The following is a 25,201-nucleotide window of genomic DNA, read 5'->3' as shown; positions in this document are numbered from 1 at the left end:
GCACTTAAGTAACTTATAAGTCACCTATATGTCTAACCTTTACCTGGTAAAGGTTAGGTGCAAAGTTACTTAGTGTGAGGGCACCCTGGCACTAGCCAAGGTGCCCCCACATTGTTCAGAGCCAATTCACTGAACTTTGTGAGTGCGGGGACACCATTACACGCGTGCACTACATATAGGTCACTACCTATATGTAGCTTCACCATGGTAACTCCGAATATGGCCATGTAACATGTCTATGATCATGGAATTGCCCCCTCTATGCCATCCTGGCATTGTTGGTACAATTCCATGATCCCAGTGGTCTGTAGCACAGACCCTGGTACTGCCGGACTGCCCTTCCTGGGGTTTCTCTGCAGCTGCTGCTGCTGCCAACCCCTCAGACAGGCAGCTGCCCTCCTGGGGTCCAGCCAGGCCTGGCCCAGGATGGCAGAACAAAGAACTTCCTCTGAGAGAGGGTGTGACACCCTCTCCCTTTGGAAAATGGTGTGAAGGCAGGGGAGGAGTAGCCTCCCCCAGCCTCTGGAAATGCTTTGTTGGGCACAGATGTGCCCAATTCTGCATAAGCCAGTCTACACCGGTTCAGGGACCCCTTAGCCCCTGCTCTGGCGCGAAACTGGACAAAGGAAAGGGGAGTGACCACTCCCCTGACCTGCACCTCCCCTGGGAGGTGTCCAGAGCTCCTCCAGTGTGCTCCAGACCTCTGCCATCTTGGAAACAGAGGTGCTGCTGGCACACTGGACTGCTCTGAGTGGCCAGTGCCACCAGGTGACGTCAGAGACTCCTTGTGATAGGCTCCTTCAGGTGTTAGTAGCCTTTCCTCTCTCCTAGGTAGCCAAACACTCTTTTCTGGCTATTTAGGGTCTCTGTCTCTGGGGAAACTTTAGATAACGAATGCATGAGCTCAGCCGAGTTCCTCTGCATCTCCCTCTTCACCTTCTGATAAGGAATCGACCGCTGACCGCGCTGGAAGCCTGCAAACCTGCAACATAGTAGCAAAGACGACTACTGCAACTCTGTAACGCTGATCCTGCCGCCTTCTCGACTGTTTTCCTGCTTGTGCATGCTGTGGGGGTAGTCTGCCTCCTCTCTGCACCAGAAGCTCCGAAGAAATCTCCCGTGGGTCGACGGAATCTTCCCCCTGCAACCGCAGGCACCAAAAAGCTGCATTTCCGGTCCCTTGGGTCTCCTCTCAGCACGACGAGCGAGGTCCCTCGAATCCAGCGACACCGTCCAAGTGACCGCCACAGTCCAGTGACTCTTCAGCCCAAGTTTGGTGGAGGTAAGTCCTTGCCTCACCTCGCTGGGCTGCATTGCTGGGAACCGCGACTTTGCAAGCTACTCTGGCCCCTGTGCACTTCCGGCGGAAATCCTTCGTGCACAGCCAAGCCTGGGTCCACGGCACTCTAACCTGCATTGCACGACTTTCTAAGTTGGTCTCCGGCGACGTGGGACTCCTTTGTGCAACTTCGGCGAGCACCGTTTCACGCATCCTCGTAGTGCCTGTTTCTGGCACTTCTCCGGGTGCTACCTGCTTCAGCGAGGGCTCTTTGTCTTGCTCGACGTCCCCTCTCTCTGCAGGTCCAATTTGCGACCTCCTGGTCCCTCCTGGGCCCCAGCAGCGTCCAAAAACGCCAAACGCACGATTTGCGTGTAGCAAGGCTTGTTGGCGTCCATCCGGCCGGAAAACACTTCTGCACGACTCTCCAAGGCGTGAGGGATCCATCCTCCAAAGGGGAAGTCTCTAGCCCTTGTCGTTCCTGCAGTATTCACAGTTCTTCAGCCTAGTAAGAGCTTCTTTGCACCAACCGCTGGCATTTCTTGGGCATCTGCCCATCTCCGAGCTGCTTGTGACTTTTGGACTTGGTCCCCTTGTTCCACAGGTACCCTCAGACAGGAATCCATCGTTGTTGCATTGCTGATTTGTGTTTTCCTTGCATTCTCCCTCTAACACGACTATTTTGTCCTTAGGGGAACTTTAGTGCACTTTGCACTCACTTTTCAGGGTCTTGGGGAGGGTTATTTTTCTAACTCTCACTATTTTCTAATAGTCCCAGCGACCCTCTACAAGGTCACATAGGTTTGGGGTCCATTCGTGGTTCGCATTCCACTTCTGGAGTATATGGTTTGTGTTGCCCCTATCCCTATGTTTCCCCATTGCATCCTATTGTAACTATACATTGTTTGCACTGTTTTCTAAGACTATACTGCATATTTTTGCTATTGTGTATATATATCTTGTGTATATTTCCTATCCTCTCACTGAGGGTACACTCTAAGATACTTTGGCATATTGTCATAAAAATAAAGTACCTTTATTTTTAGTATAACTGTGTATTGTGTTTTCTTATGATATTGTGCATATGACACTAAGTGGTACTGTAGTAGCTTCACACGTCTCCTAGTTCAGCCTGAGCTGCTTTGCTAAGCTACCATTATCTATCAGCCTAAGCTGCTAGACACCCTATACACTAATAAGGGATAACTGGGCCTGGTGCAAGGTGCAAGTACCCCTTGGTACTCACTACAAGCCAGTCCAGCCTCCTACAATGCCATTTTCAGGGGAAAAACCACAAGCCTTCTTCTGCAGCCACTTTTTCCAATTTTTTTGAAAAAAACGAAATTTTCACTGTATTTTGGCCAATTTCTTGGCCTCCTTCAAGGGAACCCACAAAGTCTGGGTACCTCTAGAATCCCTAGGATGTTGGAAAAAAAGGACGCAAATTTGGCTTGGTTAGCTTATGTGGACAAAAAGTTATGAGGGCCTAAGCGCGAACTGCCCCAAATAGGCAAAAAAAGGCCCGGCACAGGAGGGGGAAAAGGCCTGGCAGCGAAGGGGTTAAATATTAACTTAACTTTCAAACAACTGCAAAAGCAACAGGGGTTTTGATAAGCCATGAGAAATGTGTCTTATTGTTATTTTGTGACAAATCTTTATTAAGTACCTTATAACAGTAGCGGAAAAATAAATAAGGACCTTACAATCTATTTAACAATCTGAGGAACCTAACAGGCTATGAATAACACTAAGGGGGTCATTACAACATTGGCGGTAAAAGGCGCTTACCGCCGTGCAGAAGACCGCCAATACACAGAGCCACAGCTATTATGACCCACATCTCGGAATCCACCGAAATTCAGACACCCACAGAAGTCCGCCACACCAAAGGTCAGTGTTAAAGTGGCGAAAACAAATCCTCCACCTCCACGCCAACAGAAACACGCCCATGCTATTACGACCCACAAATCCACGCGGAGGTCTTTCAACCGCGGTATTCCATTGGCGGTACACACCGCCACGCTCAAAATACACACACATCTCCAAAACACCGCCACATTGGACAATTCCAAATACACACACCTGATACACATACACACACCACTCCCATACACCCAACACAATATAAAACACACACCCACATCACCCACAAACCCCTACGACCAAAAATTATTCACAAAGGACAGAGAGAGAGCACAGAATGACAATCCCACCACACAGAGGCACATAACACCATCACCCACACAACATCCAAGCACAAAACACCACACACCTCTACACATCACCCCACACATCAACACTGACACCGCCCCACACATCACCCACACCACCCCATGGAACGCCAAAGACACCCCCGGTTTTCCGAGGAGGAGCTCCGGGTCATGGTGGAGGAAATCCTACGGGTAGAGCCACAGCTATTTGGCTCACAGGTGCAGCACACATCCATAGCCAGGAAGATGGAGCTATGGCGCAGAATAGTGGACAGGGTCAACACTGTGGGACAGCATCCAAGAAATAGGGAGGACATCAGGAAGAGGTGGAACGACCTACGGGGGAAGGTACGTTCAGCGGTCTCCAGGCACAACATCTCGGTTCAGCGGACTGGCGGCGGACCCCCACCTCCTCCCCCACAACTAACAACATGGGAGGAGCAAGTCTTGACCATCATGCATCCAGAGGGCCTCGGAGGAGTCGGTGGAGGAATGGACACTGGTAAGTCAAATCTTAACTATCATATCCCCCACCCTACCTGCATGCTATCACACACCCCCAACCTCACCCCCTCCCCTATCACTCCAACTCCTCACTAATGTACTAATAACACAAACCACACATCCCAACACCAAGCCCTGCAAGACACAACTAAGCATGGTCACCCCTCACTAAAGCATGCTCACTGCACATACCCAGAACACCCCCCAACCATCATAACCCAACCCCCACACAGGAATGCTTGCACTGGGGTACACAGTGAGCCACCAATTGCACACCATGACACACACACATGCAATAATCATGCTCTTATGCCCCTGCAGGATCACGAAGGACCGTCACCACACCGGAGGGTCCAGACAACTCCACTCCACCCACAGAAGAGGCCCACACTGACGATAGCAGCTCTGCCCTACTGGATCCTGATGACAAACCCGGACCATCGTGGGCCTCGGGACAGTCGGTTCCCCTTGCACAGGCACAGCCCAACACTGACCTTCCACCCTCTGGTAACACCAGCACAGCACCCACCCAGTGGGCCCAAACCTCCGTACCCAGGACAGGTCAATCAGCGGTGTATCCACCACTACAGGGAACCCAGGATAACCCACCACCCCAACAACAACAGGGACCTGGGGGCAGTGGTAGTGGGCACACAGTCCAGGGGACGGAGGCACAGGAACACAGGGGAACTGGGAGGGCTGCTGTGCGACGGGGGCGGACAGGCCAAGGGAACCCACTCTCTACGAGGCCCTCTCCTCCATCATGGGAGCATACCACCACTCCCAGGAGACGATGGCGACGGTCCTGGTCAAGTTTCAGGAGACCCAGCACCTGCAGGAGGACCAGTATTTGGGGTTCAGGGAGGAGCTCAGGACCATCTGCTCGGCCCTGGGCACCATCGTAGGGGTGCTGAAGGACCTTGAGGGACACCGTGGCACTCCAAGGGGCCCCTGACACTAGCCTGGACAATGAACTGCCCACCACCTCTGCCGGCGCTAGTGGACAGTACGCCCCGCCACAGGACCACCACACCAGCACCCCACCCCCCGCAGACGGACAACCACCACGCAAGCGGTCCCTGAGATCCAGGAACAGGACAGAGCAAGATGGCAAGACCCCAGCCAGGAAATGAGACCACCCTGATTGTCCTCCCACTGTCCCACTTTGTTACCCTGTCCATACTTTTACTGCCCCAGCTCCACTTCCTTTGCCCATATGGGCAGTGCACCTGTGTGACCAATAGAATGGACTCTGCCATGGACATTCCTCCACCGTCCCCCATCACCATATTACAACCCCCCCTCCATTTTTGAGCACTTAAATAAACACCCTTGAACCACAAAACAATCTGGAGTCAGTCTGTGATTTGGTAAAATGTATTATCAATGACAGTGTCAAAATGCGTTCCTAGTTGTAAAGCCAACATACCTATGTCACACATCACAAGTCCTTGAAGGAAGCATGCAGATGACACACGTTAGTAACCACACCTGTGAAACCGTAATGGAAAGGTACAACTCAGTTACCAAATAATGCTAGGAAATTACACACAGGATAGAGGAAGACGTGTGACAGTGAATGTAATGGCAAAAATGAAAATGTTCTCACGTGTGTATCACTGGAAATATTGCTGTATGACTGACTCACTGTTGTTGATGTCTTCTTCCTCAGGTTCCTCCTCATCACTGTCCACAGGCTCCACAAGCTCAACAGCTGCCACAACACCGTCATCTGGACCATCCTCCTGCAGAAAAGGCACCTGGCGTCGCAATGCAAGATTGTGAAGCATCGAGCAGGCGATGATGATCTGGCACAACTTCTTCGGTGAGTAGAATAGGGAACTACCTGTCATATGGAGGCACCTGAACCTAGCCTTCAGGAGGCCGAAGGTCCGTTCGATCACCCTCCTAGTCCGCCCATGGGCCTCATTGTAGCGTTCCTCTGCCCTGGTCCTGGGATTCCTCACTGGGGTCAATAGCCAGGACAGGTTGGGGTAACCAGAGTCTCCTAATAGCCACACACGGTGCCTCTGGAGTTGACCAATCATATCAGGGATGCTGCTATTCCGCAGGATGTAGGCGTCATGCACTGAGCCAGGAAACATAGCATTTACCTGAGAGATGTACTGGTCTGCCAAACATACCATCTGTACATTCATAGAATGATAACTCTTCTGGTTCCTGTACACCTGTTCACTCCTGTGGGGGGGGACCAGAGCTACATGGGTCCCATCAATAGCACCAGGAGGGCACTACTATTGTCACTGGTCAGGAGACCACCGCCGGAGTCAGTGCCCAGGAGGGCACAACTATCATCACTGGTCAGGAGACCACCGCCGGAGTCAGTGCCCAGGAGGGCACAACTATCGTCACTGGTCAGGAGACCACCGCCAGAGTCATTGCCCAGGAGGGCCCTGGCAGCCACAGCCCCGCTGGGCAATGAGGGACCGTCATGCCACACACCAATGCACAGGTCAGAGACCGCCATGGCAAAGCACCTCTGAACAGGGCTAGCACCGCTGAACAGTCCTGAGACCACCATGCCAAAGCACCGCTGAACAGGGCAAGCACCGCTGAACAGTCCTGAGACTGCCATGCCAAAGCACCGCTGAACAGGGCAAGCACCGCTGAACAGTCCTGAGACCGCCATGGCAAGGCACCGCTGAACAGGGCAAGCACCGCTGAACAGTCCTGAGACCGCCATGCCAAAGCACCGCTGAACAGGGCAAGCACCGCTGAACAGTCCTGAGACCGCCATGACAAAGCACCGCTAAACAGGGCAAGCACTGCTGAACAGTCCTGAGACCCCCATGCCAAAGCACAGCTGAACAGGGGAAGCACCGCTGAAGAAGGAAAAGACTGCCACATCAAGCATCGTTGTCCCATGTGCAGCTGGGACAGTGACAGGACATGAACTGTCACAGGGAGACTAATCCAGTCTAGGCACCAGTCCCCCTCCAGAACCAATGGAGAGATCCATCCACTATCTCTGTCCTTCACAGGATGTAGCACTCTGGGCACCAGTCCCCCTCCAGAACCAGTGGAGACTGTTATCTACTTGTGAGACTGTGGCTTTGCACTCCCCAGGATACATCAATGGGCATGGAGCCCCGTCGTGGATGTGGCATGGTGCTGTAATCCGGCTGAGGTGTCCCCCCCCTTTCCTCCCCCTGTGGTGCCTGTTGTTTTTCTCTCTGATGCCCCGGCAGTGTTCTCTCCGTTTGTGGACAGGTATCTTGTGTGGGCCTCGCCCATGCATTTTTGGCCTAGTGGTGCACGGACATTGAGATGTGCATACCTGCACTACTTCTCGTAATGTATATACCTTTGTATGAGTTTATATATATCTGTATATATTTAACACATGTATTTTGATACATTACAATGTTTGCACTGATTTCGTTTTGTCCTTGCATTCTTCCGTTGGGGTTGTGGGTTGTTACAGTGCTGTTTGTAAATGCATTGGTGTGTGTATTGTAATATGCGAGGGTGGGGGTGGGGGTGTTGCGTGTGTGTCCCCCTGACGTTTGCCTGCCCCTCCCCTATGTCGTAGGTGCAGAACTGACCATTGTCTTCGCCGCCGCTGCTCTTCGTAGATGAGTAGGAATACAAGGGCAGGTGGGATTTGTAATTCCGGCTCCATGGTGTCCTCCTTCCTCGTGGGTTGTGTTAAGGTGAGCGTTTTCCCATTGCAGAAACTGTTTCCACCGTGTTTTTATCCACAGTGAATCCGCCACAGAAAAGGTGGCGGATTGGCGGGTTGTGATACTATGGGCGGTACATTGTCTGCCGCCTGTCTGATGGCGGTGACCGCCGCGCTCCTTGTCTGTACCGCCGTGGGGGGAGGTGTGTTAAAGTGGCTGTCTTTGTTGGCGGTTTCCGCCACGGTCATGATTCCCTTTTTTTGTCCGCCGGCCTGTTTGCGGTATTACCGCACCTTTAACACCGTCCACCAGGGTTGTAATGACCACCTAAGTGTACTAAGACATGTAAGAAAAGACAAGCTACAGAAAGAAGAGTGTTGGTCTGGTATCTAAGAACATAAAAGGTAGATTAACGAAATAGGGGCCAGATTTGCAAGGCCCTAGCGCCACCGGAGCGTAATTTTTAGTGACGCTCTTGTGGCGCTATTCACTGCAGCATTTTTACAAGGAGGCGTTAAGCCACTTTTTGTGGCAGAGGAGCGTGCAACGGGTGTTGCTGTGGGTGTTAAACCACAACACCCATTGCTTTTGACGCTGCCCCAGATTTATGAGAAATCGTAAATCTGTGTCCGCGCTAAAAACTAACGCCTCCCCAGGGATGGTGTTAGCATGGCACAACAAGAAGAAATACTTTTATTCCTCCTCGTTTTTGATTTTTCTATGTTTGCTTCACTCTGCAGCACACATAGAAAAAGCAAAAGGCCATGAATGATTGTTTATGTGCAGGAAGGTATCCCTAAACAATCATTAAAAAAATATGATTTGTTACTTCTATGTGTGCTGCATAGAAGTGCCAAATTGCCATTGTAGATTGTTTATGTGCAGGAAGGGGCATCTTCCAGCACATAAACAATCATTAATAAAATATGATTTGTTACTTCTGTGTGTGCTGCATAGAAGTGTCAAATCGCCATTGTAGATTGTTTATGTGCAGGAAGGGGCATCTTCCTGCACATAAACAATCATTAATAAAATATGATTTGTTACTTCTGTGTGTGCTGCATAGAAGTGTCAAATCGCCATTGTAGATTGTTTATGTGCAGGAAGGGGCATCTTCCTACACATAAACCATCTATCCCCTCAACACAGACACCCTTCCACTGTGGTGGAAGGATGCCTGCATTTGCACTAGCAGCTGAATTTAGCACCGGAGCAGAGGGAAACACCTGGGAGCGCTGTATTTTTGTCAATATTGTGCATTCCTGCATTTCAGCATTGGTCCGGTGCTGCACTTTTTTGTAAATCTGGGCCTAGAGTAAAATAATGGTATAATGGAGTCTAGCATATCAGAAAATGAACATAAGTGAAACACTGCAATTGCACAAAATGTTTTTGAATATCAGAGTGAAATGCAAAAATATTTTCTTTCAAAAAGAGTCAAGAAGGACATTTGCATTAACCAAATGTGAGAGGTTTTGAAAGTTAACTTCCAAGTTTTAAGCAATATGTGTTTTGGAAAGTGAGTTCCCTGCAATCAAGACTTGTGAATCCGTATACCATGACTCTAAACCACAGATACATTGGCCAACTTGACCACATGCTTCTTGACCTAACCAGAGATAGTTCTACTGTATCTAAAGTAGTGCATTTTCATTATCAGATGTAAAAGTGGAAAGCTGTTCATGCAAATACAATGCATACTTCCACCTGCAGGTTCCTCATCTCCTGCATCTCCCCCAGGAACCAGACTGCATCTGAGAACGTTGAAATAGTTCTCCCATTCAGGCAGGTATCACCACAGCTCCGACTTTACTGTGGGATCCTCTCAGGATACGATGTCACAGAGCCACATATTGCACAACCCCAGTGTGTTGATGTAATTTCCTTTTTTTCCACCACCTTCAATGTGGATCTGGAGTGACTCTCCTTGAATGTTTATAATGCAAAACATATTTCAGGGTTTATAAGGTGTAATCCTTTCTTCCACAAGCAGATGTTGATGTCTGACCCTCAGGACATCTCTCTCTGATGCTTGCATCCTAAAACACAACTCTGGTTCATGTGAAAAGTAGGCCACATGACCAGCAGCTTGCTTGTGACAGGTAAGTTTTCAAAATGGCCTTCTTCTATGGACAAAGACAAGCCATCTCACAAGAAGCAGCACAACAGGAATTGTTCCAATTTTAGACATTGTTATAGTTTGAGGGGGAGGTTTTACTTTCAGCAGCAGGGTTCCCAGACATCAGCCTTAGCATCGCCCTCAAAGCCTGTATTTGTGGAGATGTAGTTGGTATCAGTCTCTACTCCAGCAATTGAAGCCCTTTTTATGGCGGTTTTAGTGCTGACCCAGTGTAGGTCACATCTGTCTCCCATGCTGTGGCTGCAATATTCTGCGGTTCTGACCCCTTATGGTGTACCTTCCATACCTAGTTAGCCTTCAGGACCTCCCACAAAGCTTCTGCCAGCAGCTCCATCCCCGGCAACAGTCAACTCCTCTCTGTCTCCTTTTCACACCATTCTGGTGCTAGCAGTGCCTCTTCAGCTACGAAATGTTTTGTCGATTGCTCTGTCACAGGCATCAGTGCTCAACCTAACCTTGCTGTGTCCTGCACGGAGCATGGATCCTTTACTGATATTGATGGACTTTCCAAAGACTAATGCCTTTTGGTCAGATCTAGACACACTGGACATTAACTGCTTGAGGAGGAAAGCCCTACATGCCCTTGACCCATGATAAGTACTAAGATCATCTTAGATCATCTTCAGGAGCTCTTTGGCTGTGATCCTAATCATGGCTGTTGTAACAGCATTGATACAGGTGATTATTTGACTCTGTAGAGTGCAAGAAGCTTAGATAGTTCCCTTAATATTGATCTGAAGTGTCCCTCAGGGCCTCTCACTGACTAGGTGGCCTCAGTTATGCCCATTTTGCAAGAAAACTGTGGAAATACTGTAATTGCCTGTATCAGTGGAGGGGAATAAAGATGTATCCTCCACAAATTTCCTATGGAAATCCTGTTGAGCACTTACTTCACTTTAACAAAGCTGTGATGGACCACATCTTGGTCAAAAGGAGGAAACTTGCTTCTGCTCCTGCACTGAATCGACAAACTGCCCTCTGGCACTGTCAAATTCTAGGAGACTCAAAGTTGTTGATGGCTCATCCATCTCAGGAAGGGCTTATTATGCAAGCTTGTTAGACCTGCAAAACCAACAAGGTGATGGATGGAATGCTTGAATTAATCTCAACCACTGGCAGTCACTGGTGCCACTTCCCAATCCATTGTATTGGTATAGTAAAATTGCGTTACACTCAATTGGCACATGCATACGTTCATAGTAACGTGATACTACATGTACCCATGGTCTGTAAATTGAATGCTATACTGATTGTGCCACCTGCCTAAGCACCCCTTTAAACATGTCTCAGGCCTGTCATTGCAGCCTGTGTGTGCAAAAAGTTGCCAATTCTGCATGGCAAGATGACACAGCCAAAACAGCCCAGGGAGCAGGGTGAAGTATATTTAAGCATTTTCACGTGTACTTTTAAGTTTTCATGTATCCTGGTAGTGAAAAACTCCTAAAATCGTTTTTTACTACTGTGAGGCATACCTCTCCCATAGGATAACATTTGGTTGCCTTATTACATTTAATAAGTGCCAACTTTCATTGGGAACAGGTAGAAATGTCATATTTGGTCTAAAAACAAGTGTAATTTAAAATGTGCTTCAATGATAAAGATGGATTTTAAGGCACAACTTTGAAAATGCCACTTTTAGAAAGTTGGCATTTTCTTGTCCTAACCATTTGGTACCTGCAGCCTGTGGCACCTGACTGTAAATAGTAGGCGGTTGACCTTTGGTTATGCCTCCCAAACACCAAGACAAAAGGGACTTGGTGTTTACAGGATGGGCCATACTGCAGGATGGTGGGGTGTAGCTGTTCTCTGACCCAATTACATTTTAAAGAGGCTGCCTCCAACACACTGACAAAGATCTAGACACCAGTCGTTTGTCACACTGGCTTCTTGCAGCCTGGGCAGGGGAAGGGGGGAAGTTTCCTGAACCTGATCTAGAAATGCCTAGAAGTTTCTCGTTCTTCAATGGCTGGTACCAGGTATAAGTATTGGACCCTGAAACCAACTCTTCAGTTCAATCCAGGACCTTTGGAGGACCCCCAAAAGGACTGCCTTGTATTTCAGAAGACTGCCCTGCTTCTTGAGGCCTGCTTTCTGTTACAGAGGACTGTCCTGATACCCAAAGCCTGCCTTGTACCTTTGGAGGGCTGCCCTGTTGCTTGAAACCCACCTTGTTGCTTGATCACAGGACTACCAGAGTGACTCCAAGGGCTAGTTGGCGGGCTTTCTGTTCTGAGCTACAGTGACACAAAAAGCTTCAACAACCTTGAACCCACAACTGGACCCTGCCTGAAGTGAGTCCTGCCCTCCAAGTGGTGCCCCTCCAGTCCTGACCCCATGGAATTGGTGCTAAAGATGCCAAAACAGCCAAAACCCGAAACTTGTGATCTTGAAATTTTTCCACAACAAAATGGCCTGATAACCAACAAGTGACGAGGCACTGCCACTTTACACATCCCCAGGTCCCCTTTTTTAAAGCAGAACCTTTTCCTTGAACGGACGTGGTTTCTTAAAAAAAACCACAAAAAACACAAAAAACACAAAAAAACAGAAGGTATCCTATTTGGGAAAGCAACTGCAAGGACAAAGGTTTGTTGTCCTAGCCTCCTCCATCTCTGCATTTGCAACCAATTGCAGGAGTTTTTATTACAGATACTAACCTGTATAACTATGATCATTTTGCAAACACTATGAGTGGACATTTTGTGTAGCGATCAATTAAAGTAAAGGTTGCATCGCAAATTGCATTGCAATTTGCACGCCAGTTGGTGCACAAATTGCACAACCCAGGTTTGCAAATGTGAATAGTACTTTGGGACCATAATCACTGCATCCCTTTAGATCACTAGTGAGAGGCCCTCATATATCATGAAATCTTGAGTGTAGACTGAGAAAGCTGAAACTGGAATGAATTCTTCAGCCTAGGGCCAATAATCTTCTGTTTAAACTTCCTTGTGTAGCCTACAGAACAGTTCTTCCAGTCTAGTTCCATTTACCATAAAGTGGTCAAGTAGTTGTAGCTAATGATCATGCGCAGTCATGTAGAACACTGGTAAAGGTAGATCAGTACAGGTGCTTGTTCAGCATGAGTATCATATATGAAGGCAAACTATTCAGTCAAACAGGCACAGGGTTGATTATTTGAACACATTAGAAGTATTGGCAAGGGGTATAACTTCATGTATAACTTCTACTGATGGTATAAAGCACAAGTCCAAGGGAGCTCTATCACAAACACAATGGATATCCCATGAATATCCCATCCATATTACAAATGCCATTGGATATAATGCACTTGTAACACAGCGAACAGGACAGAACTGCTGTCAGAATTAGACAGGGACTGGTGATGCCTGATGACCAAATGATTTGTATTTAAAATTATGATTCAAGTCTGATATTTTAGCTCCTTTTGAATTCTGCCTGTGGCATTGTGGTACATTCAACCCAAATGTACAAAGGATGAAAGGCTGGACCATATGAAGAATGATGCCACATAGGATCAGCCCTCACCCTTCCCTCTAGTCTTTTTGAGCTGATTGGGAAAAATGCAAGTTCAGTGTTCAATTTAAGAAGGCAAAGTAGTGCATAAGAAGTGATTTCAGAAGTTCTAGATTGGAACATTCAAGGTATCAAACCTTTCCCAACAGATGTTCTGGGTATGACTGTATCCCATAAAATGGCACTTCTGCTCATTAAAAATGTAAGCTAGTAAAAGCTACATATTTGGTGACAACATTGAACATTAATTAAACCTCATCTTCTCTCTTTGATAGTTCTCTTCCTCACTGCTGTGACGTACTGTTCACCCTTTGAGCTCCCTAAACCCCCTAAATATTAGTTTTATTTTTACAGAGGGACAGATCCACTGGGAGCGTAAAGACAAACCCAAGCAAGAAGATGTGCCCTATTGGTATCAAGCACCCACAGCAGAGGTGGAGATGACATCCTATGTGCTCTTGGCGTACATGTCTCAGCACCATGTGTCCAAAGAAGACATTGGCACAGCATCACAGATCGTGAGCTGGCTCTCCAAGCAGCAGAACCCATACGGGGGCTTCTCTTCAACTCAGGTAAAAGGCACAAAGAGCGAGAATGAAAGTGCTCCATCAAAAAATAATGTCCAGACATCACATCCATAAAATGTCTATTCTTTGGTATTGAACACCATTTCCTGGAGGACAGGTCTGTAAATGGGGCAAGGGCACCTACCTCTAAATGTCTTACTTTACTCTCACTTTGCCTGTTTACTTCCCTGGTTCTGTAAAAAGGTCTTCCAATCACAGGGGTGAAGATTTAATCTCCCTTTCATCCCAACATTACGGTCTTGGTTAGTACTGAATTTTATCAATGGAAAAGTGATCAACCAGCATTATTTAAACACTTCATATTCACAGACAGGTAGTGGATTGTCTTGACCATAAATCATTGAAGGCTGTGATGGCAATAATTTTCCTGGCTCAGTTTACAAGGTAGGCAGTTTTGGCCTGGCAGAAGAGAGATCTACCTGTTCATGAACTGCTTAAGATTCATTCTGGCCTTAGAATCTTGTTCTTTAGGGAGTAAGTTTTCTGAGATATGGGTGGCTGATGCAGAGGCTTGTGTCTTCATGAATGCTGTCATGGAATAAATAGAAGCTGCCCCAAAAATAAATGTGATATCTCTTGTAGCAGTACATTGCACGTACTAGTGAGTTTCCACCATTCTGACAATCTGTAAGCTGTTTCATTTTCCTGCCAGGTTGTAAGTCATGGTTTGTTGCCACTTTCAGGTTCTCATAGGTGTGTAGAAGAAATGTAAAACTCCCACTCACTCAATGTGTGCACAGTGGCTTGTTAGCAATGACTGGCTTCTGTTAGTGCTTGCACAGGTGAATGGACCTGATCTGTGTGAGTGCCCCTCATGATCCACCATTCAGTAGGCACTGGTGTGGTAGCACTGTGGCACTCCAGCCAGTAAGAGGGCAGTGGTGCATGGCACTGTTATAAAAATTCTGCTTGTGTAGGGTCACTTTCCAGTTACCATATTGCCTCCATTTTTCTAGGACACAGTGGTCGCTCTCAATGGTCTAGCCATTTATGCTGGGGCTACCTTCAGCGAAAAGGGAGATGTCACTGTGACTGTCAAAAGCGAAGATGCGATCCAACAACAGTTCCATGTGCACAACAAAAACCGGCTTCTGGTGCAGCAAGCACCACTTACGAAAGTTCCAGGAGAATACACAATATCGGCAGTAGGGAAGGGCTGCGTGTATGTGCAGGTAAGTGAGGATTCAAATATTGGGATCTTTTTGTTATAAACAGTATCCTGCCAAAAACCTTAGGAATTTCCCACATATGAGCTTTGTATGAGGGATATTCAGGATCTCTGGGATAACTTATTTTTCTGAGTGAAAGGTGCTTGGAATTCCTAGGAAGAAAGGCTCAATATTTCTGGGTAGTTGGACTGGGATTCCTGTTCTGTCTGTAGAAGAGCCCAGCAGATGAGAATTTTTTGACATGAGACATACCAAGTTATGCAGACGGTCACACGCCCAGATGTAGCAGTTTATTAATGAATGAGGCTATATGCATTTCTTGACTAAAAGACCTCTCTTGTAGATCATGATTCTGGTAACAATTCTCAACATATCATGTTAGGGGCATTATGCAGTTCCTAATTTGAGCTGCTCGTTGCTGGTGGAGCCCACCAGTAGTCGTTTTTGGAGACCAGCTCATTTTCCTCATTAGACTTTGACTTAGTGCAGGAGAGAGAATGACACAAAAGGATGTTCTGAAGAAGAGAAAGACAGTAAAACAGTGCAAAGAAAGAAAAAGGGATTACAAAGAACCTGAAGTAGTGAGATAAAGGAGCAGGGGATCTCTGATGAAGGGTGAAAGAGGCATGGGACGGAATCAAGACTGACCAGATTTGGGATTCTGAACCTACATTTTATGGCATTGACCATGGGCTTCTGAACGTTTAGGCCCTAGTACATAATATGATACACATTAAGCACTGGGTTTATGTAAATATATGGATTTGGACTAGCACTGAAGCCTGGGGTGTTCAGAGATTGGAGTCCCCATCACTATAGGCCATTTTTTTGTGCAAAAGTATTACATCCCATTTATCAAAAATGCAGCTTGTGAATCCTTATCAAATAATTTCCCTGTAATTCATTGACATTTATATTCCTGAGACTCTTTCAGAGTCATGTGTTTCCCTTGTTGCAACCACTAAATTAAGTAATGTTGGCACCCAGTTCAAAAGGATTTTCCTCGGAGACACCATTGGAATGTCATGTACACAGTGGGATAATAATCTAGATCTAGACTTTTCATGGTGTCCTAGAATCCCTTTACCAGAAACTCTCATTGTCCCATTTTTGTGTTGGATTGCTCCAGGATTTTCCCTGATGAGATCCATTAGATTTTCCTAGTATGGATTGCAATACCCTCAGCTTGATACTCTCAGTTTTAATTCCATGAATATTATTTGTCTACTGGTCTAGGTTTTCCCTCTGGCATTGTTTTGTATTGTCAAGGATAAAAGCTGACAATTTTAGAATATTAAAGCCCAGACTTCTCAATGCTTTTCCTGGGTTAGATCTACTGTTTTAGCCTAGTCTGCTTCTTGATGGTTTAGTTTCAGTTTTTTATAGGAGGGATTCTTGGAATGCCCTAGGCAATTCTAAATGAGATTGTTCAAATTCATAAGCAGAAAAACCACTAAACTAAATTCTTCTCCTCGACCGGACAGCTGGTGTTCCTTGGACAGTAGGCCTTAATTATTTAAGTTTTTCTGTATCAGTTTCCTCTAAGTCTATGGAGATGGGACCACAATATTTAAGGACGTTTAAATGATGTTAATTAAATATTCTGAAAAGGATCCTCAATAGCAGCAAATACATCCTGCCTACATATACGTGTTCTTTATTCCCCTGTTCTCTACCCCATTTGAAAACTTCCTGTATTTTTTATTTGTACCCTGGGGCTTGGGCCAACACTCTTTGCCACTCTTGGATTTTCTCCATTCTCTTACTGATATTTGTTTCTGTCAGACAACATTGAGGTATAACATCCCGCCTCCGAAGAGTGATGGCACTTTCAAACTGGCTGTAACTACAGATCCGGAGAGTTGCACAGAAGCAGCAAAGTCAAAGTTCATGGTCAGAGTCACTGCCAGGTGAGATTCTCTTACTTCATAATGATACCTGTTAGACTTTTCATCCTTGGCGTGGTCTCCCTTAACTTTTTGCCTCTGTTCCCCAGGTTGTTGATGTGTGCTGGACTCTGAATTTGCTGTTTTGTTCCTCTGGACACTTTACCACTGCTAACCATTGCTAAAGTGCAAGTGCTCCTTTACAAAATGTGTATGTAATTGGCTTATTCATGATTGGCATATTTGGTTTACTAGTAAGTCCATAGTAAAGTGCACTAGAGGTGCCAGGGCCTGTAAATCAAATTCTACTAGTGGGCCTGCAGCACTGGTTGTGCCACCCACATAAGTAGCTATGTAACCATGTCTCAGACCTGCCACTGAAGTGTCTGTGTGTGCAGTTTTAACTGTAACTTCGACTTGGCAATTGTACCCACTTGCCAGGCCTAAACCTTCCCTTTTCTTACATGTCAGACACTCCTAAGGTAGGCCCTGTGTAGCCCCAAGGGCAGGGTTCAGTGTATGGTTAAGGTAGGACATATAGTAATGTGTTTTATATGTCCTGACAGTGAAATATTGCTAAATTCGTTTTTCACTGTTGCAACGCCTGTCCCTCTTATAGGTTAACATGTGGGCTACCTTTAAATCTGATTAAAGTGTAGATTCCCTTTGGGAGCGGATGGACATGTGGAGTGTGGGGTCTCTGAGCTCACAATTTAAAAATACATCTTTTAGTAAAGTTGATTTTAAGATTGTCTTATACCATTTCTGTGACTCTGCCTGTTTGTGGATTCCCTGTCTAGGTCAGTTTGACAGTTGGGCTGGTTGCACCTCACACTAGACAGTGACACAAAGGGAGCTGGGTTGTGGCCTGCATATCCTGAAGAGCCATCTGTGATAGGAAGGAGGGGAGGAGTAGTCACTCACACCTGAAAGGGCTGTGCCTGCCCTCACACAATGCAGTCTCCAACCTTCTGGTGAGTGTCTGGGGCCTGGCCTGGGCAAGGCAGGATTTCACATTCAAAAGAGACTTTACTTTGAAGTAGCCCTACTTCAAAGGAGAAATTGAGTATAAGAAGGGCACTCAAAACCACAGAATTTAGAAAACACTTCTGGAGACAAGAGGAACCTCTGCCTGGAGAAGAGCTGAGGAAGAAGATCTGCCCTGCCTGTGACTGTGCTTTGTGGAGCTAACTTGCAGTTGCCGCTTCTGCCAGAGTAAGAGGGCCAAGACTGGACTTTGTGTGCCTTCCATCTTGAGAAGATATCTCCAAGGGCTTGATTTAGACCTTGCCTCCTGTTTGAAGTCTCAGGGACAGCGAAGACTTCTCTCTGCTAGCACCTGGAATCTCTGGAGAGACTTCTACTTTGCCCTGTGGGGCCCATCCAGTTCCTGGGACCCTAAAAGGAGAAGCTGGCAGCCTAAAGACAAGGACATCCACCCACCAAGCGCCGTCGGGAAAAAGATAGACGCGACTCCGATCTGCGGCTGAAGAAACAACGTGTTGCCATCTCCGCAGCTGAAAATCGATGCTCGCCAGAAACGCGACCGAAAAATCGACGCACAGAGCAGGAGAAATGACGCGCAGCATCGCTGAAGGAGGCTGGGAGATCTCAACCCACGCTGCATGGTTTTCAGATCATCGTGCGGCTGGATTTCTAACTCAAGTACCACTGGGCGTGTAAAAACAACACAAAGCTTGCCCGGACCCGAGAGTGCTGACCGGATCAACGCATCGCTCTCCTGCGGAGAGAAGAAACAACGCGCCTGACCCTGCGAAAGGAGAAACAACGCAAGGTCCAGCTCATGAGTGGATTCAAGGCATCGCAAGCCCTTTTTGACGTGCACTCGCCCGTGCAGGGTTATTATTGACGCACCCAAGGTACATTTTCACGCTAACAGTGTTAGTGTGTGTTTAAAACTACTTAAAGACTCTTTTTGCATTTTTATTGATAACTTGACTTGTGTATTGTGGATTTTTGTAGTTTTGGTCTTGTTTGGTCTGGATAAATATGTCCTATTTTTCTAAATTGGTGTTGTGTCATTTTGTAGTGTTTTCATTAAGTTACTGTGTGTGTTGGTACAAATACTTTAAACCTAGCACTCTGAAGTTAAGCCTACTGGTCTGCCAAGTTACCAAGTGGGTAAACAGGGGTTAGCTGAGGGTGATTCACTTTTACCCAGACTAGAGTGAGGGTCCTTGCTTGAACAGGGCGTAACCTGACTGTCAACCAAAGACCCCATTTCTAACAATACCACATACTCAACAGAATTATAACCAACATGAACATGTCACACAGTAGAGTAAGCCTATAAATGGGGGAATTAAGTAAAGCTTCAAATAGAAATGTACTAGTGTAAACTGTATAGTTTTCTTTTGGGTGTTTCCACCCTACCAACCTTAAACTATCTCCAAAATATAGTTGGATTTGTCTTTAGTCTCAGGGAAATAAGTGAACAGTGCTTAATAAATTGTATAGATCTGCATTTTGTCTTGGAGAAGAAAACATTAAGACATTATAAAATATATACATCATTAATTTTTATTTCTATTAAAAATAAAGTGGTAAATTTAGAAAACAGCACAATTCCTAAACCCCACTCACTTTAATGAAGTGTTGCTGGAGCACAAGTAATACTACACCAGGCTACTGCTGAAGTTTCATTGGGATGGATGCCAATTTGGGTCGGTTAGCAACATTAGTAACCGCCGTAGACTCCCTGGAGGCATTACCTTCACTGAACGCACATTTATATTTTTTAAACTAAATAGCGGATACTGGAGAGGGCAAGTCTGGTGGCTTAGTAATTCTCCATCTGGGAAACACCCATTCAATGTTCCCCTCCCACGCTTCTTCCCCCAGTTTTGACTTGTCCCACATGAGGAAAAGGTGAGAGGGTGCTCTACGGTTACCTTCTGTTTTCTATCCTAAAATGTCAGACTAAGACAATATTGGGCAAAGACCTCTACTACTGAAAGAAGTATTCCTGCTTCCTCACATGTTTAACTTTGGTTAGTAAGGTTGGGCTTTCGTTTACTTGAGGCCCTTAAAGGCTATCTCCAGCAAGGTGATATGGCTGTGCTTCGTGGCTCTTGTATATCTATTTGACAATACCATCACTATTGGATCAGAAACACTGTTGGGCGTTGCCCTATCGGAATGATTATCGCCATACCTTTAGCTTTTTACCTTTCACTTTTGGCTGAATTCATTTTCATTGGACTTGGGGCTCTGTGAACTTTACCACTACTTACCAATGCTGAAGTGCTTGTGCTCACTCCCTAAAACATGGTTGAATTGGCATTTACCTAATTGGCATATTTAATTTAATTACACGACTAGTAGAGAAGTATACCATATACCTAGGACCTGTAAATTAAATGCTACCAGTGGGCCTGCAGCACCTATTGTGCCACTCACTTAAGCAGCACTTTAGCACATGTCCTTGGCCTGCCACTGAAGCCTGAATGCAGTTTTAAACTGCCACATTGAACCAGCATCAGGGGCATAGCTTGGTTAGTAAGATTAGATGAAGGGAGCCTTGAATTTCCCAACAATCACACTAACATACCATCATAAAACAAAATATTTGAGATACAACGCATGATTGGGCTTAAGGGGCAGTGGGAAGGGATAGCAGTGTGTGGATTGTTAGGGTTACCTAGAAGACAAGAGGTTGTAAAATAACCAACAGTTTTAAGAACGTCAAAACAGAGAGTGAGAGAGAGAGAGAGAGTGTGTGTGTGTGTGTGTGTGTGTGTGTGAATGTGTCTGCATATGTTTTTGTCTGTGGGTGCATGTAGAAATACTAGGTGGAATCAGACAGCCACCTCATAATACCCAACTGAAAGTAACTGTACCCACCTATTTAGTGGTGAATACATTTATTTTAGTGCTAACACCCCAAACCTCCCCACCCTCCCTGACGCTACACCTCTGATTGGCATTTAAATCCCCTTGCCAAACTCCCCTTTGTTTACATACAAGTCATCCCTAAGGAAGGCCCTAGATAGCCCATAGGGCAGGGTGCTGTGTAATTAAAAGGTTGGACATGTACTTTTAGATTTTACATGTCTAGGTAGTGACCAAGTCCCAAATTAGTTTTTCTGTTCTGTACTGCCTCCCCCTCCCATAGGCTAACATTGGGGGATGCCTTATTTCATTTAGTAAGCTGTAATCTTCCAAATGGAAGCTGATAGCTACGTTATTTTTGGTTCTCGTTGGAATTGTGGTGGAAAGCCCTATTTAATAGTAAAGTCGGGTTTTTGACTGCAGTTTTAAAAATGCTGCTTTTAGAAAGTTACCATGTTTTTGCCCTTAGCCCTTTTGTGCCTTTACCCTGCCTGGGGTGACATGACTAGGTATACCTGACTGTGTTAATTTCTTCCAGACAGTCACACAATAGAAGGGCTAATTATGCCTCAGTGGGACATCTGCTGGCAGGATGAGGGGTGGAGCTGAGCACAGCCTCACTTGCACCTGAATAGCCTGTGGTCTGCCTTAACACAAAGGGCCTAACAACACCCCATTATTCTGTAGCCAGCTTGGTTCCATGGCAGGGGAGGCAGAACATTCTATGCATTTTAAAACTATTGTCTAGGAGCTTCTATCACCACCAGGACCTGGGCAGAATACAAAGGGGACCTCAGACACCAATTCTTCAGTACACTTCTGGACCTGTGAATATTATGCCAGGAAGAAGGACTGCTGTGCTGCTGAAAGGACTGACACACTGCTGGACTGCTATTCTGAAGGTGCTAGTGCCCTGCTGCCCTCTTTCCTAGGGAAGAAGAACTGGACCTGCAACTTCATCCTGAACCCAGTTCATCAGAGTAACTCCAAGGGCTGGTCTGCTGGTCTACTGATCTGAGTCTCAGAGACATAAAAGGCCCCCAATATCATGCATTAGCTCCTGACCCAGCTGAAGAGAGTTCCTGATCCCCAGCTGGTGCCCCACAGGTCCTGGGCCCTTAGTGATGCTCAGAGCTGAAATCCAGTGGCCCGTTTACACCAAGATCTTGCAGCTTACAATGCAACGTGAAGCGCCGGCATCCCAACACTTGGTGCTATAACATCGACCTCTTGTGGGGACCACCAGTGTGCAGCTCCAGCAACCCCGGTCTGCAACACCTGGTCTGCTCTTCATGCTCACTGACAGCCTCCCGGGATGCACTCCCTGCTTCTTGTGTCCCTCTCCAACTTGAACAGGTCTTTTGGTGCTCAATTGGGAGGTAGACTCAATGGGTTTAATCTGGTGACTGTATCCAACATTGAGGTCAGCCTGAAAGCGTGACTTTGACCCGGTCCACGGCAACCAGACATCTATAGTTGAAGGTTTGTGCTTTTTGAAATTATTTTAACTAAAAAAAAAACAAATTCATAACTCTGCTTCTACTGATTGGACTTTTGTTGTTTTGGTGTCCAAAAGTGTATTGAAATTTACCCTATTTTTCATTATTGATTTTGGATTTCTCTTCTGTTGTGTTTTCACTATATATCTGTTTGTGTGCTGCATAAATACTTTACACATTGGCTATAAATTTAAGCCTGACTACTTACTTTGTGCCAAGATACCAAGAATAAGTTAATTTTGTGACTTTTTGTGGATCATCTTGCAAGGGGTTGTGGCTGTCGCTTGATCAGAGGGCCACACCCAAGTCAACCAACAACCCAATTTTTAACAATCTCTTCAGAAGAGCATCTGTGACGATACATGGATTAAAAAAAAACCCGGAAGGTTATAATAATGTGGATAAAATGAGTCATTAGTCAACAGTAATATATTAGACACCACATACGGGAGCAGACTGGTTTTGGTAATACTATTTTTAGCCTTGAAAAAGTCACAGATGTGACAAAACATGTGTCGACTGTAGAAGATTAACATTCTGTGCCTAAAAAGGATTTGAACTTCATCTGTACTACGTATCCTTACCGTGAATGGACTCAGGACTGAAATAGGACGCTAATACGGAGTGTCTCGCGTATCTTTTGAAAAATAAGTCTCAGTAGATCCCTAGAGGACCACTGAGTTTTAAGCCCTGGGTAGTAGGGCTCAAATACATGACCAGCACCTCATGGACTGTATTCATTGTAATTTACTATACACTCTACTATTGTCACTCATCTTAGTGGAGGTGCAGTAATTATACCACTACTTACATATCCATTTTGTCACAATTTTAAACTTGTCTGCTTTTGGTGGAGTCCAAACAGGGTGACTCGAGATTCTGCATCACAAATGTCTTACTCCTCTGCCTTCTTCCACAGCTACATCGGTAACCGGGAGACCTCAAACATGGCTCTCATCGTTGTGGACATGGTGTCAGGGTTTATTCCTGTGAAGAGCTCTGTGCGAGAGGTGAGATGGGACAATTACATCACACAGTGAAAGGTGGAGGTGGGATGTTGTTCCATCCAGAGTTTGGCTTGAACAATTTGCTATTTTGCCTACTAGATGCCCTTTCCTAATTGGAGCAAATTTCTGACTTTCACAGCATTCTCAAGGAAACCCAGGAGTAATCCTGAAAATATGACAATGGTTTATTTCCAAGGGTATTCCAAGGAGCAGAATGTAATCATGCAGGCTTTTCACCTGGTGGAAAATTATGATGCTGAAGTGTGCTTTGTAACATTTGTCATTTTATTTTATAGGTTTTTTCTTGTTTTTGTCATGTGGATACATCTCTTACCCCATACACTATAAAATATGAGAGATGTATCTGTTTTTCAACCTGTTCCATGCAAGGCCACACCCCATATACTGTCCACTTTCATGTCACTGACTTTAACAAAAGAATGCGAGATGTTCTGCCATAAAAGTGAATTTTTTTGCGAAAGACCTACATTACTAGACAAATCATTCCAATAATTCCCCAAATCATGTCCCCAACATTCATGCAGATTGGTTGGGGAGAGGTGGAGGGAGAGGTTGAAAAAAGTATTCCCAAATGTTACACTTTCGATTAATGTCCATGATTACTTTTTTCTCAATTCTGCTACGTGGAACACTGGACCTTAACACCAATTGGGTACTACAGTTTAATGCTCGGTCCATCCTGATTTATTTGGTGCAAACCTGTTCAGTGTTTCCTGCAGAAATTGAAAAATATCTTCATATTTCGCACTGAAAAAAATGCAGTCTCAGTATAGAATCTGATTCACATGTCAGGATCATTCCACTGATGAGTGATGTTTTGGTAATGTATTCCTCAAATGTATATCTGCTGGATCCCCATACCTGTCCACTCGGGTGGTAATATCTATAACTGGGCTCTCTTCTCCACCCATATCTATAACAAGTGGCATTATAAATGGCTACCCCTTGATCCCTCTTCCAAACGCTTTCTATAAGGAATATTTCATCATTTCACTTCTTCAAGCGTCACCACTGGTATATGCTAAGGTTAGACGCCAAAGAGCTGACATTTGCCAATGACATTTTTAGTGTAGATCCAACCGCATCCTTACCATTCACTGAGCATCTGGTCTACCGATTTGAGATTAGACCCGCTACAATTTAAATAGTCTGAAAATTCAAAGTACGGTGATTGGCCCCCAGATCAGAGAATCATACATATCTTGGATTGTGCTATTCTTTCTCACCAATCCTTATTGTAGAATATTTCCTAAAAAATCCGATGACTGTAGTCATATTTTGAAATGATTGTAAAATGTACCCCTGTATCATGATGCACTTTTCTGTGCTGCACCAATGCTGAAAGTGTCTCTGCTCTTCTGTTGGGGATCTACTTTGTATATATTAACTCAAATTATCTCTGAGTTAATCCATGTTTTTCTCACAGCAAAGCTGCCAACAAAAGGGGCAATCACTGCCCTATGTTTCCGAGCTCTTGTGTGAGCAAAATATGCATTAACCGTGAGATGTTTCAAGTTAATGTATGCACTTGACATGCCAATGAGAAGTACACAAGCCAGTAGCGGCTACCTTCGGTCACAAGGGTGTGTGTGTGTGGCAAGTGGGTGTTGGGGGGGGGAATGGGGTAGGGGTAAAATGTATTTGAAAATACATATTTTTTTAAAATGAAAAGTCACCTATTCCCCTCCTGCACCGCTCCCACACTGCTCCTCTTGCTCCCTTCGTTGCAGGCTGCAGGCACAGGCTCTCATCCTGCCCTGCAGCCAATCTTGGTGCTGCTCAGAGCAGCATCAGGATTGGCTGGGCACTCCCAGACAGATTGGGAGCCTGTACATGGTCTCTACAGCCCCGCCAACTGTGTTGCTGGGCTGTAGAGAGCTTACTGCACATGTGTGTTTGGCCGGT

General features: G+C 45.8%; 1 protein-coding gene across 1 annotated transcript in view; it reads left to right on the top strand.

Annotated features, from left to right (window-relative positions):
- The window catches only part of LOC138303652 (alpha-2-macroglobulin-like protein 1), a 296,020-nt gene that overhangs the window by 247,784 nt on the left and 23,035 nt on the right, over positions 1-25,201 (top strand). Inside the window, exons 29-32 of the mRNA XM_069242955.1 lie at positions 13,630-13,847; positions 14,819-15,034; positions 16,817-16,941; positions 23,188-23,278. Coding sequence (XP_069099056.1) covers positions 13,630-13,847; positions 14,819-15,034; positions 16,817-16,941; positions 23,188-23,278 — 650 coding nt within the window. The remainder of the gene's footprint in view (positions 1-13,629; positions 13,848-14,818; positions 15,035-16,816; positions 16,942-23,187; positions 23,279-25,201) is intronic.

Source organism: Pleurodeles waltl, chromosome 7, assembly GCF_031143425.1.
Source record: "Pleurodeles waltl isolate 20211129_DDA chromosome 7, aPleWal1.hap1.20221129, whole genome shotgun sequence".
In the NCBI taxonomy this organism is placed as follows: domain Eukaryota; kingdom Metazoa; phylum Chordata; class Amphibia; order Caudata; family Salamandridae; genus Pleurodeles; species Pleurodeles waltl.
Note: the sequence above shows the minus strand (reverse complement) of the source record. Positions and strands in the feature narration are given on the sequence as shown.